At 32.0% G+C, this 13,264-nt stretch overlaps 1 protein-coding gene across 1 annotated transcript; it reads left to right on the top strand.

Annotated features, from left to right (window-relative positions):
* The first annotated feature begins 3,775 nt into the window (after positions 1–3,775).
* Positions 3,776–11,371, top strand: LOC143063245 (uncharacterized). Its single transcript, XM_076235262.1, has 9 exons — positions 3,776–3,974; positions 4,253–4,370; positions 4,758–4,858; positions 5,379–5,520; positions 5,907–6,001; positions 6,641–6,746; positions 7,265–7,349; positions 9,128–9,329; positions 11,134–11,371. Exons 1-9 carry the CDS (start codon positions 3,837–3,839, stop codon positions 11,248–11,250), a joined length of 1,104 nt encoding a protein of 367 aa, XP_076091377.1. The 5' UTR covers positions 3,776–3,836; the 3' UTR covers positions 11,251–11,371.
* Positions 11,372–13,264: the final 1,893 nt, after the last annotated feature.

Raw genomic sequence — 13,264 nt, 5'->3', positions numbered from 1 at the left:
TAATCCTGTGTCACTTTGAAGGTGTCATGATTGTCAGTCTCAGCTTAAGCAATGTGTTACTGTAATTTGAATTCCAAAATGACTGAGTGACGTTTTTTCGACCCACTCGTCAACTCCACCTTAGCGAATCACATGACTTTGACATGATAAGTAAATACCAGCGAAAAATATCTTAATAAATAAAGAATTGTCACATGAAAATTAAAGACACGGGAAATGGCAAAATTCACGAAGTCTAGTCTGATTAATCATTTTACAAAAAAAAAAGTCCGAGCAAAAGGGGGGGGGGGCGTACGCCCTCTACGCCCCCCTCTGGATCCGCCACTGTGAATCCATCTGTTTCTTTTGTTTACTATTCACATATACCAAGGTGAGCGACACAGGCTCTTTAGAGCCTCTAGTTAATGTTAAGTATTTTTGCTTAAGTTATATATTATTATATTGGTATCATGTGCATGCCATTTTGGTCCACAACCAAAAATGAGGACACAAGGTTTTCGTTCTGTAGTTCTTTCAAGATCAAGTATGTGTTTGCTATATTTCACATTGGAAATCAATTTGAATACATTGAACAGTCCTCAAAGGCAATATTTAAATGGATTGCTATTTGTAATCACTTCAATCAAATATGATTTGCGAAAAGTTATTTAAGGAATTGGGTTTATTGGTGTTTCTTGCAATATCTAATTAATTCAATTGCATAATGTTTGTTTTTAGAAAAATCACTACTGAAATTATGATACTATGCATTTTTCGCATTTCTAAAACATTTCAATAACTTATGTCAGCAAATTATGGATTATATACATTGACAGGATTCTTCTCGTTCATTTTGAGCCAAAGAAAGATAATTGCCAATTTTTTAGGTGATAGTAAAAAGCTGTTTTGTGAAATCGAGCAGGTCACTGATTTAAAATCTGGACACTATAAGAGCGAATTTATATTTCACCAATTTATCAACTTAGACAGATTGTGGAATAGTCTTTGGATTTTTAAGAAGTGTTTAATCTTTCTTATAACTACAATGAAATTGAGAATGGAAATGGGGAATGTGTCAAAGAAACAACAACCCGACTATAGAGAAGACAACAGCAGAAGGTCACCAACAGGTCTTCAATGCAACGAGAAATTCCCGCACCCGGAGGCGTCCTTCAGCTGGCCCCTAAACAAATATATATACTAGTTCAGTGATAATGAACGCCATACTAAACTCCAAATTGTACACAAGAAATTAAAATTAAAAATAAGACAAGACTAACAAAGGCCAGAGGCTCCTGATTTGGGACAGGCGCAAAAATGCGGCGGGGTTAAACATGTTTATGAGATCTCAACCCTCCCCTATACCTCTAGCCAATGCAGAAAAGTAAACGACACTGATACGAAAACTGTCGGTAGGTCTTACCTATAACATAAAAGGTCTCACTGGGGAACAAGACTTTTTAAAGATTATTTTTTATTGGTTGAAATTCCAAAATTATAGGACTTTCACCAAGCCAATAAACATTAGCTATACATAAACATACAAACATAATTAAATCTGACCACATTAATAAACATTGTATTTTTATTTAGTTTTATATCCCCTTCAATATTAAAAGAAAGTGTACAATAGAGTTTGGCTACAGACTAAAAAGACACTTAACGTTCCCAGTGTATGTGCTTATTAAGACAGTTAAAACAATAACATAACTATTAAAAACCAGATTTCGATTGGAGTTTGACCTATTTAAAATTTGTATGTAAATATGAAAAAAGTAATATCACAAAAATACTGAACTCTGGGGAAATTTTAAAACGGAAAGTCTCTAATGAAATGACAAAATCAAAATCTCAAACACATCAACTAAATAGACAACAACTGTCATATTCCTGACTTTGAACCTGCATTCTGTAATGTAGAAAATGGTGGATTAAACAGAAGTATATTGACAACGATGTGTGAACAAAACACACAGACATAATAGGTAAAAATGTCAAACATAAGGGTTCACCAGTCAACGTTGTGTTATTATCTTAATTCCTATAACTACAAACAGATATATACTAGTAAACAAACATTTAACCTGACACAATAACACAATGACACGAAGAACAGACAAACGTCACATGCAAGAAAGAAGCATAAAAAGGTCATAGACAAAGCACATCAAAAACGAAAGACAAAAATACAGAAATTATCATTGAACAATAACAGAATGACGGGATGTATATAAATACAGAGCCTGTTCATATGTAACCGAGAAAACCCCGGTTGTAAAAAAAAATTCAACTTAACATTAAACCATAAAACGTCATACCCCGTCCCGAAGAACAAAAAAATAACACGTGAGGAGACAGGTAACCATGATGAATTTAAACAATCAACAATATGTCAATATATAATCTATAGCCAAGATCTTTGCCAAAACTCATTGAGATACGAGGCTTGGAGGATATTTACACTCAGTAGTAGAAACATGCCTATGTCATGGCATGTAACTCTGCCAAATATTTTGATAGGGGATTATTTAATTTCTTGTATAGAGACCTATAAAACATACTATGTCTTGCTGTCCCGGACTTCATTTTAAAGTAAAGTTTCTGACTAAGGTCAGTTTCCAAGTCACTATGCGATAACTTCATTCGGTATTCAGAATATTTGAAATGTTCACCAGTCATCTAATTAGGAGGGCTCATCTGATCTTGATTTCATTTCATGATTCGCTGACCACATTCAACAACTCGTTGTTCACGCTGATTCAAATACATTGAAGTGGCAAGGTATTTCTGGATTTTGTGACTAATTAATATTTTAAATGTTAAAAAGCACACGTCCCATGGAAATATTTTTATAAAACCAACTCAATTTTAAAATTCGACTGAGTATGATGATAGGCAACACTCATTATCAATTTGGGTTCTTGAAAGTTCTTTGTAAGCCTTACGGCACTTACTTTAGTTTAGAGGTTTTTCAAGCCTGTTCAGTTTTGTACAAAATTAAATGCAAGAACACTCAAGACAGAGAAATACATAAATAATTTAAAAAAATTAAAAGTACATTTCGACATTTTAACCAAAGAATAACAACGAATAACTATAATCAATTTAGAACAGTACATAAAACAGCTTAAAAGAATTTAGAACTGTATGTCTGTCACACGAATGCATCAACACCACAAAAAGCGTATATTTAAATTTCTAAACAAATAGATATAAATCAAGATTAGTTTTCTTATGTTATTTGATATATTTTATGAAAATAACAAGAATATTAATATATAGCATATTGTGTTAGTAATAGTACAACTAAATATGTCGACCTTACTTCCAAATGAAATTGTGTAAAACAAATAAATCCTGTGCACATCGTTGCTTTAAAATCATTTTGAATTAGGGATAACTTCCATTATAGTTTTGAGTAGTAAGGCATATACCAAATTCTTCTAGCGAATAAATAAATAAAAAAAAAACAGGATTCTAAGTGTCATTTAGGAAGATAAATAAAAAGTTATCAAAGGTACCAGGCTTATAATTCGATACGCTCAGATCAAAATAGTTAGAAAGCCAAAACAAATACAATGTTGAAGAGCACCGAGTACAAAAGGTTATTAACAAATTACATTTATTCATCATAACCGAGAGTCATTGGTGAGTCTTTCGTAGACTAAACGCGGTTCTGGTGCAAATACAAAGTTTCAATCCTGATATCTATGGGTTTATTTAAAGTAAACGAAGACAACCATCCTTTATTTATCTCTATTTAGTTTATAGGACATGGTGGACAAACAAATTTTATCTCGATAACTACAGTGTATTTAATATACACACGTAGAAATCATCACGTAACATAACAAAATATGTCGTCTAAATCTTATTCTGGTCATGTTGATGAAGAAAACCCAGAACTATTTGACATTCGGGCGATGCCACCACAACCAACGGAGCTTAAATTAGGTCAGCTTCCTGCAGAGACTATAAAACGATTCTTTGAAGACGTAAGTAATTTAAGAAAAGCATTTATTTCTGATTTGAGGTGATAGATTCAAACATTCAACAACAGATTTTTGTTTATGATTAGATAGGAATACGGTACAATATCGACACCATACTTACTGAAACAAAGAAAAGTAATGTATCTTACTTACTGGAGTTTAGAATTGCAATATATGTTTAGTCAGAAAATGTAAAGACATTATCCACAGAGCGCAGTGATAGAATATACCAATTGCATCTTTGTGATAAGCCTTACATGTGTTGTTTTCTTTTTTTCCAGGGTTTTATAATTATAAAAGACTTTTTTAAGCCGAAAGAATTAAATCCAGTTAGGGATGCAATAGATGGGCTTGTTGAAGATCTGGCACAAAAACTTTACAAAGCAGGCAAGATAAAAGGTTCGGATATCTATATGTATATATACACAAAAACGTCATGTTAATTTTGAAAGAAATGTTTGCTTTATTAAGTTATCAAACTAAACTTCAAATATCAAATAATTCTAAATCAACGTATCCAATGATATTTGAGTACATGCTATCCTGTTTAAACAAATGGGTTTAGTATTTTATTATTAGTGGCAATTCCTTTTAAGGACAGTTGATATAAATAAACAATTCTTGTTATTAGTAGTTAACGTTTGATTTAATGAGTTTGAATGGGTTTCCCTTTTTTTGAATTTACCTAGGAGCTCGGTATTTTTGTTATACTTTTTCCATGTTTTAAAATACACGAGAAAACAATTTTACATGTGAAAAGAATTGTCGCATTTGTATTTTTTGTAGAATTATTCAGTGAATATGGATTATTTCAGCGTCTAATAAAAATAGACGAAGCTTTTCCTGGTGCAAACATTATACTTCACAAAACAGGCAATCTTCCCCAGGTAAACTCTCATTGTGTATAATTCATATGTAGCAAATCCGTAATTTAGTTAAAGATATTTTGTTATGACAGAATGAAAAACGCCATAATTTCGATATATCGATTGCTCCAAAATAAAAATTGATTTAGTTCGCTATGTAGCGACTACATATCCTTAGAAACTTGAAATGGCAACGCAAAAAAAATGGAAACTTAAAAAATAACAAACATAACATACTAGTATTTCATGATAATAAAACCTTAGAGGAACATGGAAAATACTGACCAAAAAGGAAACAAAGGATTGGATACACAACTAACAGAAAACATAACAGAAACTGAAGACAGTACACTACATGTTGCTTTTCAAATACAACAGATTTTAAAACAGTTAAAACATATTTTAGTTGGTATCACAATGTAAACGTTATGTACAAACACACAATGCAGATACTTCACAAGGTCATTCCCATAACAGTAATGTTGTCACAGGTTAATATCATTTAAAAAAGAAGTTATTTGTAAAAATGTATTATTTTTAGGCTTTCCGAGACTTATGGTCCAATGAACGCTTACTCAATATAATAGAGCAGTTGATTGGTCCAAACATTGCTGGTTCCCCGGTTTGGAACCTTAGGACAAAGACACCGAAGAATGAAGCAACGCTAGTTCCTTGGCATCAAGGTTATTTAAATTTGATAACAAATAACATACAAATTTTAGATACCTATTTCCCACTGTAGTGTCTCTTCAACACTAAAAAATGGAAAACATATGTCTAATCTCATATTAGTTCTTACATCTACCAACAACAAGGACTCCAGGCGTGATTTACTAAACTCGTTTCTTATCACTGTTATTTTTGTCAATAGTTTACCGATTTAAACACTCAGAAGCATATTTTAGTGTACACCTAATACATTGCGATTTTATCAACGTTCGTATCATAAAACAAACGTAAAAAATCATTTGGTGGACCAAAACCTTATTATTTTAAAATAAAACGGTAATTCCTGAAAATCTATTCTGTTAAATGTACTTTCAATGTTAGTCTTTTCTTATCTTTCCAGACAGTGCGTATTTTGACAATGACTCGTACAAAGTGTTAATACCTTCAGCTTGGATACCTTTACTAGATACTAATGAATTCAATGGTGGCATGGAGGTAACTCATAACTATGGCACAACCATTCAGAAATTTGCTAAACTATCAGAGCCTAATTATTTGCTGAAAAGTTAAGGACGTTCTGTTTAGAAGCACCGTTTGACACAATCTTCCAAATAATGTTTAACTTTCCTAACCAATACATCAGAATACCTGAAGAATTTATTCCATAAACCTAATTACACGATCAAGTAATGATAATTTGCTATGTTCTTTTACAAAAAGATAAATCATAGAAACTTTTAAATATTTCACAATATATATTAAAACAAATAATAATGGCGTCTTGTCATTGATAAACAAGGAGACTGTTGAACCCGATTCCCTACCTACCATGTGTATCTGTATGATATTTCCAAAATTCCGCATGAAAACAAGATGTAAACAAAATCAAAGATGACAACATTAATAATTGAAATCAGAAATCAAGAGTCCAATATAAGGATGAGTAACATGACTGCCAATTAAATATTGGACAGATGCAACATGATTCTGCTCGATAATTCTGGTATTTCAATGTCCTTTCAGTAGTTGATTGGATAAAAACTTTCCAAAATAAAATAATAGGTAGACATTTTTAGGGTCCAGGACAAGGAATAATATGCCATGCACTAAAACATTTTTCTAATAACTTTACAGATGATAAAGAAGGCACATGCTAAAGGAAAAGTAGGAAATCATACGTGTTGCTATGGAAACACGTGGTATGTGATGATGGAGGAAGAAGAAATGTCCAAGACACTAGGTCAGAAACCGTTCAAGTTGCTGTACATCAAAATGTTTGTTTGTTGTGTTCTAAATTTTAATTATCGAGGACACACTTGTTTAGTTTAAACATCTCATTTGCATAAACACCAATTGTATGAGATACAAGTCAAACAGACTTATGAAGTCTTCTCTGTGACACACCGGTATCAAGTGTCAAACACATCTTACTGTACAAGGTTGAATATTGCTTCTAATGCTTTGATCTTTCATCTAGAAAGATGAGTGAAAAACAGTAGGGAAAAAAATCATGGAAGCATATAAGTGCAGATAATAGCAGAATATAAAAGAAAATGACTTTCATTTCTTCACTAGATTAAAACTATGTTATCACTGTATTGTAACAACAAATCTTGAAAAGAGAACGGTTTGTAGAAGCATATGTGAAGATTTTAAATAGTGATATATTTCCCAGTGGGTGACATTAGATCTGGCTTCATTAATGTTAATGTTAGTTTTCCTATTATTAATTTTAAACGAAACATTATATTTTAATAGATGTTGATATAGAGAAAGAGTCACAGAAATGCGAAGTACCTTATGGTGGTTTGATACTTTTTAACAATATGACTCCTCATCGCAGGTAAGTGTTGTTCTGTTAATGTCTAACTAACCATCATACATCAGGAAGTCTTTCCATTCTGAATTGTTTTATATTTATGTTTCCATCTGTGCTTCGTACAATGTATTTGATTCCGCAGATTGCGAATCAAGTTTTATACATGTGCATGTATAAAATTTGATTTGCTTTTCAATTCAGAATATTTGTTCAAATGGGCAATAACTGTCAAATTTTATGTTAATCGATTTGACTCAAATGCTCTCATTCTAAATATTACATACTTCAACGTATATCTATATTTCAATAAGTCTAAAAACAATTAACCATGCATAATACATATATCAGTATTTTGTGTGTGTTTTAGTCAAGACGCCAACTAGTAAACCATCGAAATGGCTTCCGAAGACTTCTGACGGAAGATACATAACCCGATATAAATATAAAGAACAAGGTAGCAACCATATGCAGTTTGATCTGTCTATGTCTGTAGATAATCCTTGTTCAACCTGTATAAGAATGTGATTTTTGTAGATCATTGTGTCGAATTAATCACTTGCAAGTTCATAATACATCAGCAGTGTTTTTGAGCTTTTTTTTTGGCAAATTTGAATCAAACGAAGTTACTGCCATGGTGTTGTCATTTTTAATTTCGACTTATGAGTTTAAATGTCCCGTATATTTCGTCTCGTTTTTATACAGAATTATTAATTCAAAATGCTGCTTTCATAACAGATTCAAATTGGTTTCTTTTTCTTAATCGTAGTTTATGTCGCTTTAAGAATATAAGTACCAATCATAGAGATTTGCAATTGAAAACAACATTCCAACGTTTTTGGTGATTAGAATATTTTACTTTAAAAAAACACTAGATCCAGGTAAACACTTTATCATTATTAAATAAAAATCTGTTATGAATAAGTTTACAACACAAAATACGACTCCCAAAGATTTTTTAAACAATTTTACCCCCGAGCACCCATGTGTCTTCTTTAAAATATTTCAACTTTATTTGTTGATGATTTGTATTATTCTTGGTATAGTGCTTAAAATATGACAAAGGAATTTTGTAAAAAGTGAATTATAGACAAAAAATGCTCAGAAGGGAAAGCAAAATGCAGATTTACTGATGTAAAAACCGTTTTCCAGATACATCTTTCTAGCTCAAAATTGAAATTTTAGAATGACAAAAATGTACAAGACCCTAATGATGGGTGGCAATTTCCTCATTTGTGGTAAATTAAACCACAAGCAGTTTATCGATGTTCAATATCGTTAATCGAATGACCTCTAAAAGGAGTGAGATCGGTTCGTCGACAGGGTAAGAATCTCTCTCTCTTTGCATGTATCAACCGTGCGAATCATTACTAAGTCAAAATATCACAATCCGATATAGGACACTTTCGGTAAAATATCGGACAACATTATTGGTATCTAAAGATCTAAAATCACGAAAGCCGCTAGTGAGTTGAGATATACACTATACACATAGTATTGGTCAACCGATACCGTTAAACGTTTGTATTGTTGAATCCAGAGGTCTTTCTCAGAAATCTGTTTGGTTTCTTTTTGTGTGAAGAAAACAATCCTATTAACGAAGTCCGTATAGAATTAACTGCACAAGGGTCACGTTTTAACCGTGATATGTTAGTGTTATACGACAGAGAAGAGGATATTATAAACATACTACGGTCATCTTAATCTTTCTATTTTATGTTATAAATACGGCTCCTTCTTGTTGGAAATGCCAGCTTTAGGGACAACTCAAATTCTGTTTTCAATTTAAATTTCTTTTTATTTAGCCTTCCAAATGTATCAAAAGATATAAGATGGAGTTTGGATTTACGTTGGCAGCGACCAGATGAACCTTTTGGGCTATGGAATTTGAAACCAGGAGTTGTTATGAGATCATCGACTGATCCGAAACTGAAACCAGACTGGGAAACATTTTGTTCTATAGATAGAACAGCAGCACAAAAAGAGTCTATAAAAGATTTTGTTGAGGTAAGATAAATGATTCAGCTAGTGCTTCAATAAGTCTTTATACAAGTTTAGCATCTACATGCATGATTTCGACCAGTGTTTCTAGTCCTGTCAATCTGCGCAAAAAATAGCCTGACCGAGAACTAATTGCAACAGATCTTTACAATAGAAGGCTACTGAGGAAGTTGAGGAGGGACGTGAAAATATAGATACATCACTGTGAGAAAACTCGTTTTGAACTTTCGATAAGAAAAATAATTATAACTGCTTTAGAACCCTGAATCGGCTTTGTTGAATGTATTGAGCGGATAAAAATCGTTTGATCCCAATAAATTAGAAATATAACGACCAAGTCATGAATATTTTCCGTTTTTGGCTAATAACGTCTGATTGTTCAATTATTATGAATTCCCCCATTTAAATATACCTTTGAGTTGGGTCTTTTTGTTATACTTTTTTTTTTAAACCATTTTAAAACAAATGTAAAATAGATGTGGTATGACTGCTAATGAAACAACTCTCCACAAGAGACCAAATGATATAAAATTAACAACTTTTGGTTACCGTACGGCTTTCAACAATGAGCAAAGCCCATACCGCACAGTCAGCTATAAAAGACCCCGAATCCGAAGTTTAAAACATTTCAAACGGTCCTAACTAATGTAAAAAAAATGAACAAAAACAAATATGTAACTGACCACTGAAATGCAGGCTCCTGGCTTGGGACAGGTACATACATACAGAAAGATGAGGTGTTAAACATGTCAGCGGGATCCAAAACCTCCCCTTACCTGGGACAGAGGTGTAACAGTACAACATAAAAACGATGACCGCTTATCAGAATACAATTATTTTCTTTAAGCTTAGAAAGTAAAAGAAACGTTATTAAGCAGATTGAAAACATCTCCTATGTTATAACCTTTTTACTTTATAAAAGAATATATATCAGCAAATGTGCTCTATGATTTCTTCAAATTTAAACAAAAAACTATCATTGTTGTTATTTTGTGTTAGTCCCGCAGCTTTAATTAGTCATGGCTAAAACCATGAAAGCCATTTCCAATCTTGTATAAGATATGTACCTTTTCATAATAAACTATTATACCAAATGTCACATTACTATCTAAAAAGTTTGAACAGCGGTATACTACTTTTGCCTTTATTTAATGACATTTGAACAAATTTGTTAGGTCCAATGACAGTTTGTTCAAACAGACACGTTTTGGTATCATTCAATATTCAAAAACATTTATTTTAACAGACGTAAACGGACAAAGGACGGATCCTAAAAATCAATACCTCACACTCACTAATCGGTAAAGTAAGATAAAATAACTTTATATTTGTTTATATACCAAACGATGTTGTCACATATTTCTTACTTTGTTTGTTATTAAACTGACATATATATATAATTTAATTTTGGATGTAACGCGTCTTCTGATTGGCTGACGTTATTTTGTTATGAGCCCATAGACATAATTAAGTCATGTGACCGTGACGTCATCAACGTTTTTTCATGGTTTTCTACGGTTTAAAATGGAATTTAGAATTAAATTATAAGAAATGACTGTAATATTTTTTCTGTCTATTCGAAATAACATAAAAAATGTGGTGCACACTGTTAAATAACTCGCTACGCGCGTTATTCAGTGTGCACCAAATTTTTTATGTTATTTCTTCATAGACAGAAAAAATATTACAGTCATTCCTTAAATGTAAAATATATTCTAAAGAGAGATGCAATATCTTTAATCACCTAAGCACTTATCTCGGTTTTTAAATGTTTATTTGTTTAATCTATAAGTGAACTATTGCTTTGAAGGTTCCGGACGATGAGTTTGATACAACTATTCAGGGGCCATGGATGAAAAAATGGGAAATAGTTCATATGAATGCCCACACTGATAAACATGAGGAGGTAGAGCGAACAAAGAGCTAACAATACAAACGTATGACTATTACATAGAACAAGAATGTTTGTACACTATGACTTTTATAAAGATCAGAACTGTATTACGCTATACAGATGTGTAAATAAATAAAGTTGTTTTGTTCTTTGACTAACTTTGAAAAAAATGAAGATGCAGGATATACGACGTCAAAGAGGTAGAAGTATAAAACGTAGAGGCAAAGCCGTGCAAAGAATCGGAGCTTTGCACGAACGACTTATTCTGAAAGGTGCATTAACGTGAAATATCATTGATATGTTCATTTTCTGTAAACAAGGTATTAAACAAAACTGGAAATCAACATCAAGTTTAGAAAACCTGCATCTTATCGCTTAATTTCATGATGTTAGTTCGATATTTTTTTAATTTGATGTTACTAACATGTTTTTCTTCTTAGTTGATTTTTTCATATTCAACCATGTTTATTGTGTTTGAAAGATATATTGTGCATACTAATTTACATTAAGAAATAAATTGCAAACATTATGACTAAACCTTTTCATGTTATTTAAACATGAGAACTAAGCTTACTCCATGCATGCATGAACGAAGGCAACTAACTAGGTCTGTTGTGTCAGTCCATGCAAGCATGGACTAAGTAAACTTTAGTTGCCTTCGTCCATGCATACATGGAATAAGTATTTTGTGTTAGTCCATGCAATCCTGGACTAATTTAGCGATAGTTGCCTTCGTCCATGATGCATCGAATAAGCCTAATTAGTTCCGAGTTTTCAGGTTTACATAACATGAAAAGATTTAGCCATACTATCAAGTGTGTGCAATTTATTTCTTAATGTGAGATATAATGCACAATATGTCTTTAAATCATAATAAATTGGTTGAACATGAAAAACATATAGTCACATAAATTAAAAAATAATCTAACTAACACCATGATATTAAGCAGTAAGTAGAAATGGAGGTTTTCTAAACTTGATGTTGATTTCCAGTTTTATTTAATACCTTGTGTGTACTAAATTTACTGTTTGCATGACTTTAAAATATTGGAAACATTGATGATGTTCTACACACATTTGTACATTTTCACAGCCGTATCTGGTGAAACATTCGGAATTTTCGTGTGTTGAAAGTCTTTTAACCCCTTATTTACTAGTTCTTTCGACTATTTTGATTTAGACTACAGTGTTTAATCTTATGTAGAGACTGTCGTATAAAAAAAGTAAAATCACAAAAATACTGAACTCCGAGAAAAATGCAATCGGAAAGTTCCTAATCACATGGCAAAATCAAATGATAAAACATATAAAAACGAATTGACAACAACTGTCATATTCCTGACTTGGTACAGACATTTTCAATTTGTTTTTGTATTTCTTATTAATATTTAACATCAACTTGATCGATGCCATTGTTGGGGAATGCTTCGTCGCCCAAGGATATCATTTGCTAAGTAGTTATCACTTTTGAATTGTCATGAACTATCATTGATTATTACATTTGTGAAAACTGCAGTTTATAAAATATCTTATCACGTTTGAAAAACTAATATAAGGTTTGTCTAACCCAAGATATATAAGCAGTATAAGGCAAAACTTTTGGGAATTTTCGTTTTGAATACTATTCACCTTTGTATTTGATTCGTATTTAAACTGTTTTAATGCAAACGGAACTGATGATTACTATGAAGACGAGCTTCGCAAATGTACCAAAATATAAGCATGATATCTTTGATGAGTGATTTCATTAATAAAGGCAACAGTAGTATACCGCTGTTCAAAACTCATAAATCCATGGACAAAAAACAAAATCGGGGTAACAAACTAAAACCGAGGGAAACGCATTAAATATAAGAGGAGAACAACGACATAACACCGAAACGTAACACACACAGAAACGGACCAAGCATCAGACAAAACACCACGAGAATAACAAATATAACATGAAAACCAAATACATGAATTTGGGATAGACAAGTACCGTGCCACGTCTTATCTCAATTTCTCAAAAATAAGAGAAAACACAAACGACTCAACGTTAAAATGC

Source organism: Mytilus galloprovincialis, chromosome 2 (assembly GCF_965363235.1).
Source record: "Mytilus galloprovincialis chromosome 2, xbMytGall1.hap1.1, whole genome shotgun sequence".
Taxonomy (NCBI): Eukaryota; Metazoa; Mollusca; class Bivalvia; order Mytilida; family Mytilidae; genus Mytilus; species Mytilus galloprovincialis.
Note: the sequence above shows the minus strand (reverse complement) of the source record. Positions and strands in the feature narration are given on the sequence as shown.

Excerpts from the sequence above, each read along its gene's own strand:
- LOC143063245 (XM_076235262.1), top strand. The coding sequence starts at position 3,837 with ATGTCGTCTAAATCTTATTCTGGTCATGTTGATGAAGAAAACCCAGAA. Across the intron at positions 4,371-4,757 it reads CAAAGCAGGCAAGATAAAAG|AATTATTCAGTGAATATGGA; the intron begins GTTCGGATATCT and ends TATTTTTTGTAG. Across the intron at positions 9,330-11,133 it reads CTATAAAAGATTTTGTTGAG|GTTCCGGACGATGAGTTTGA; the intron begins GTAAGATAAATG and ends ATTGCTTTGAAG.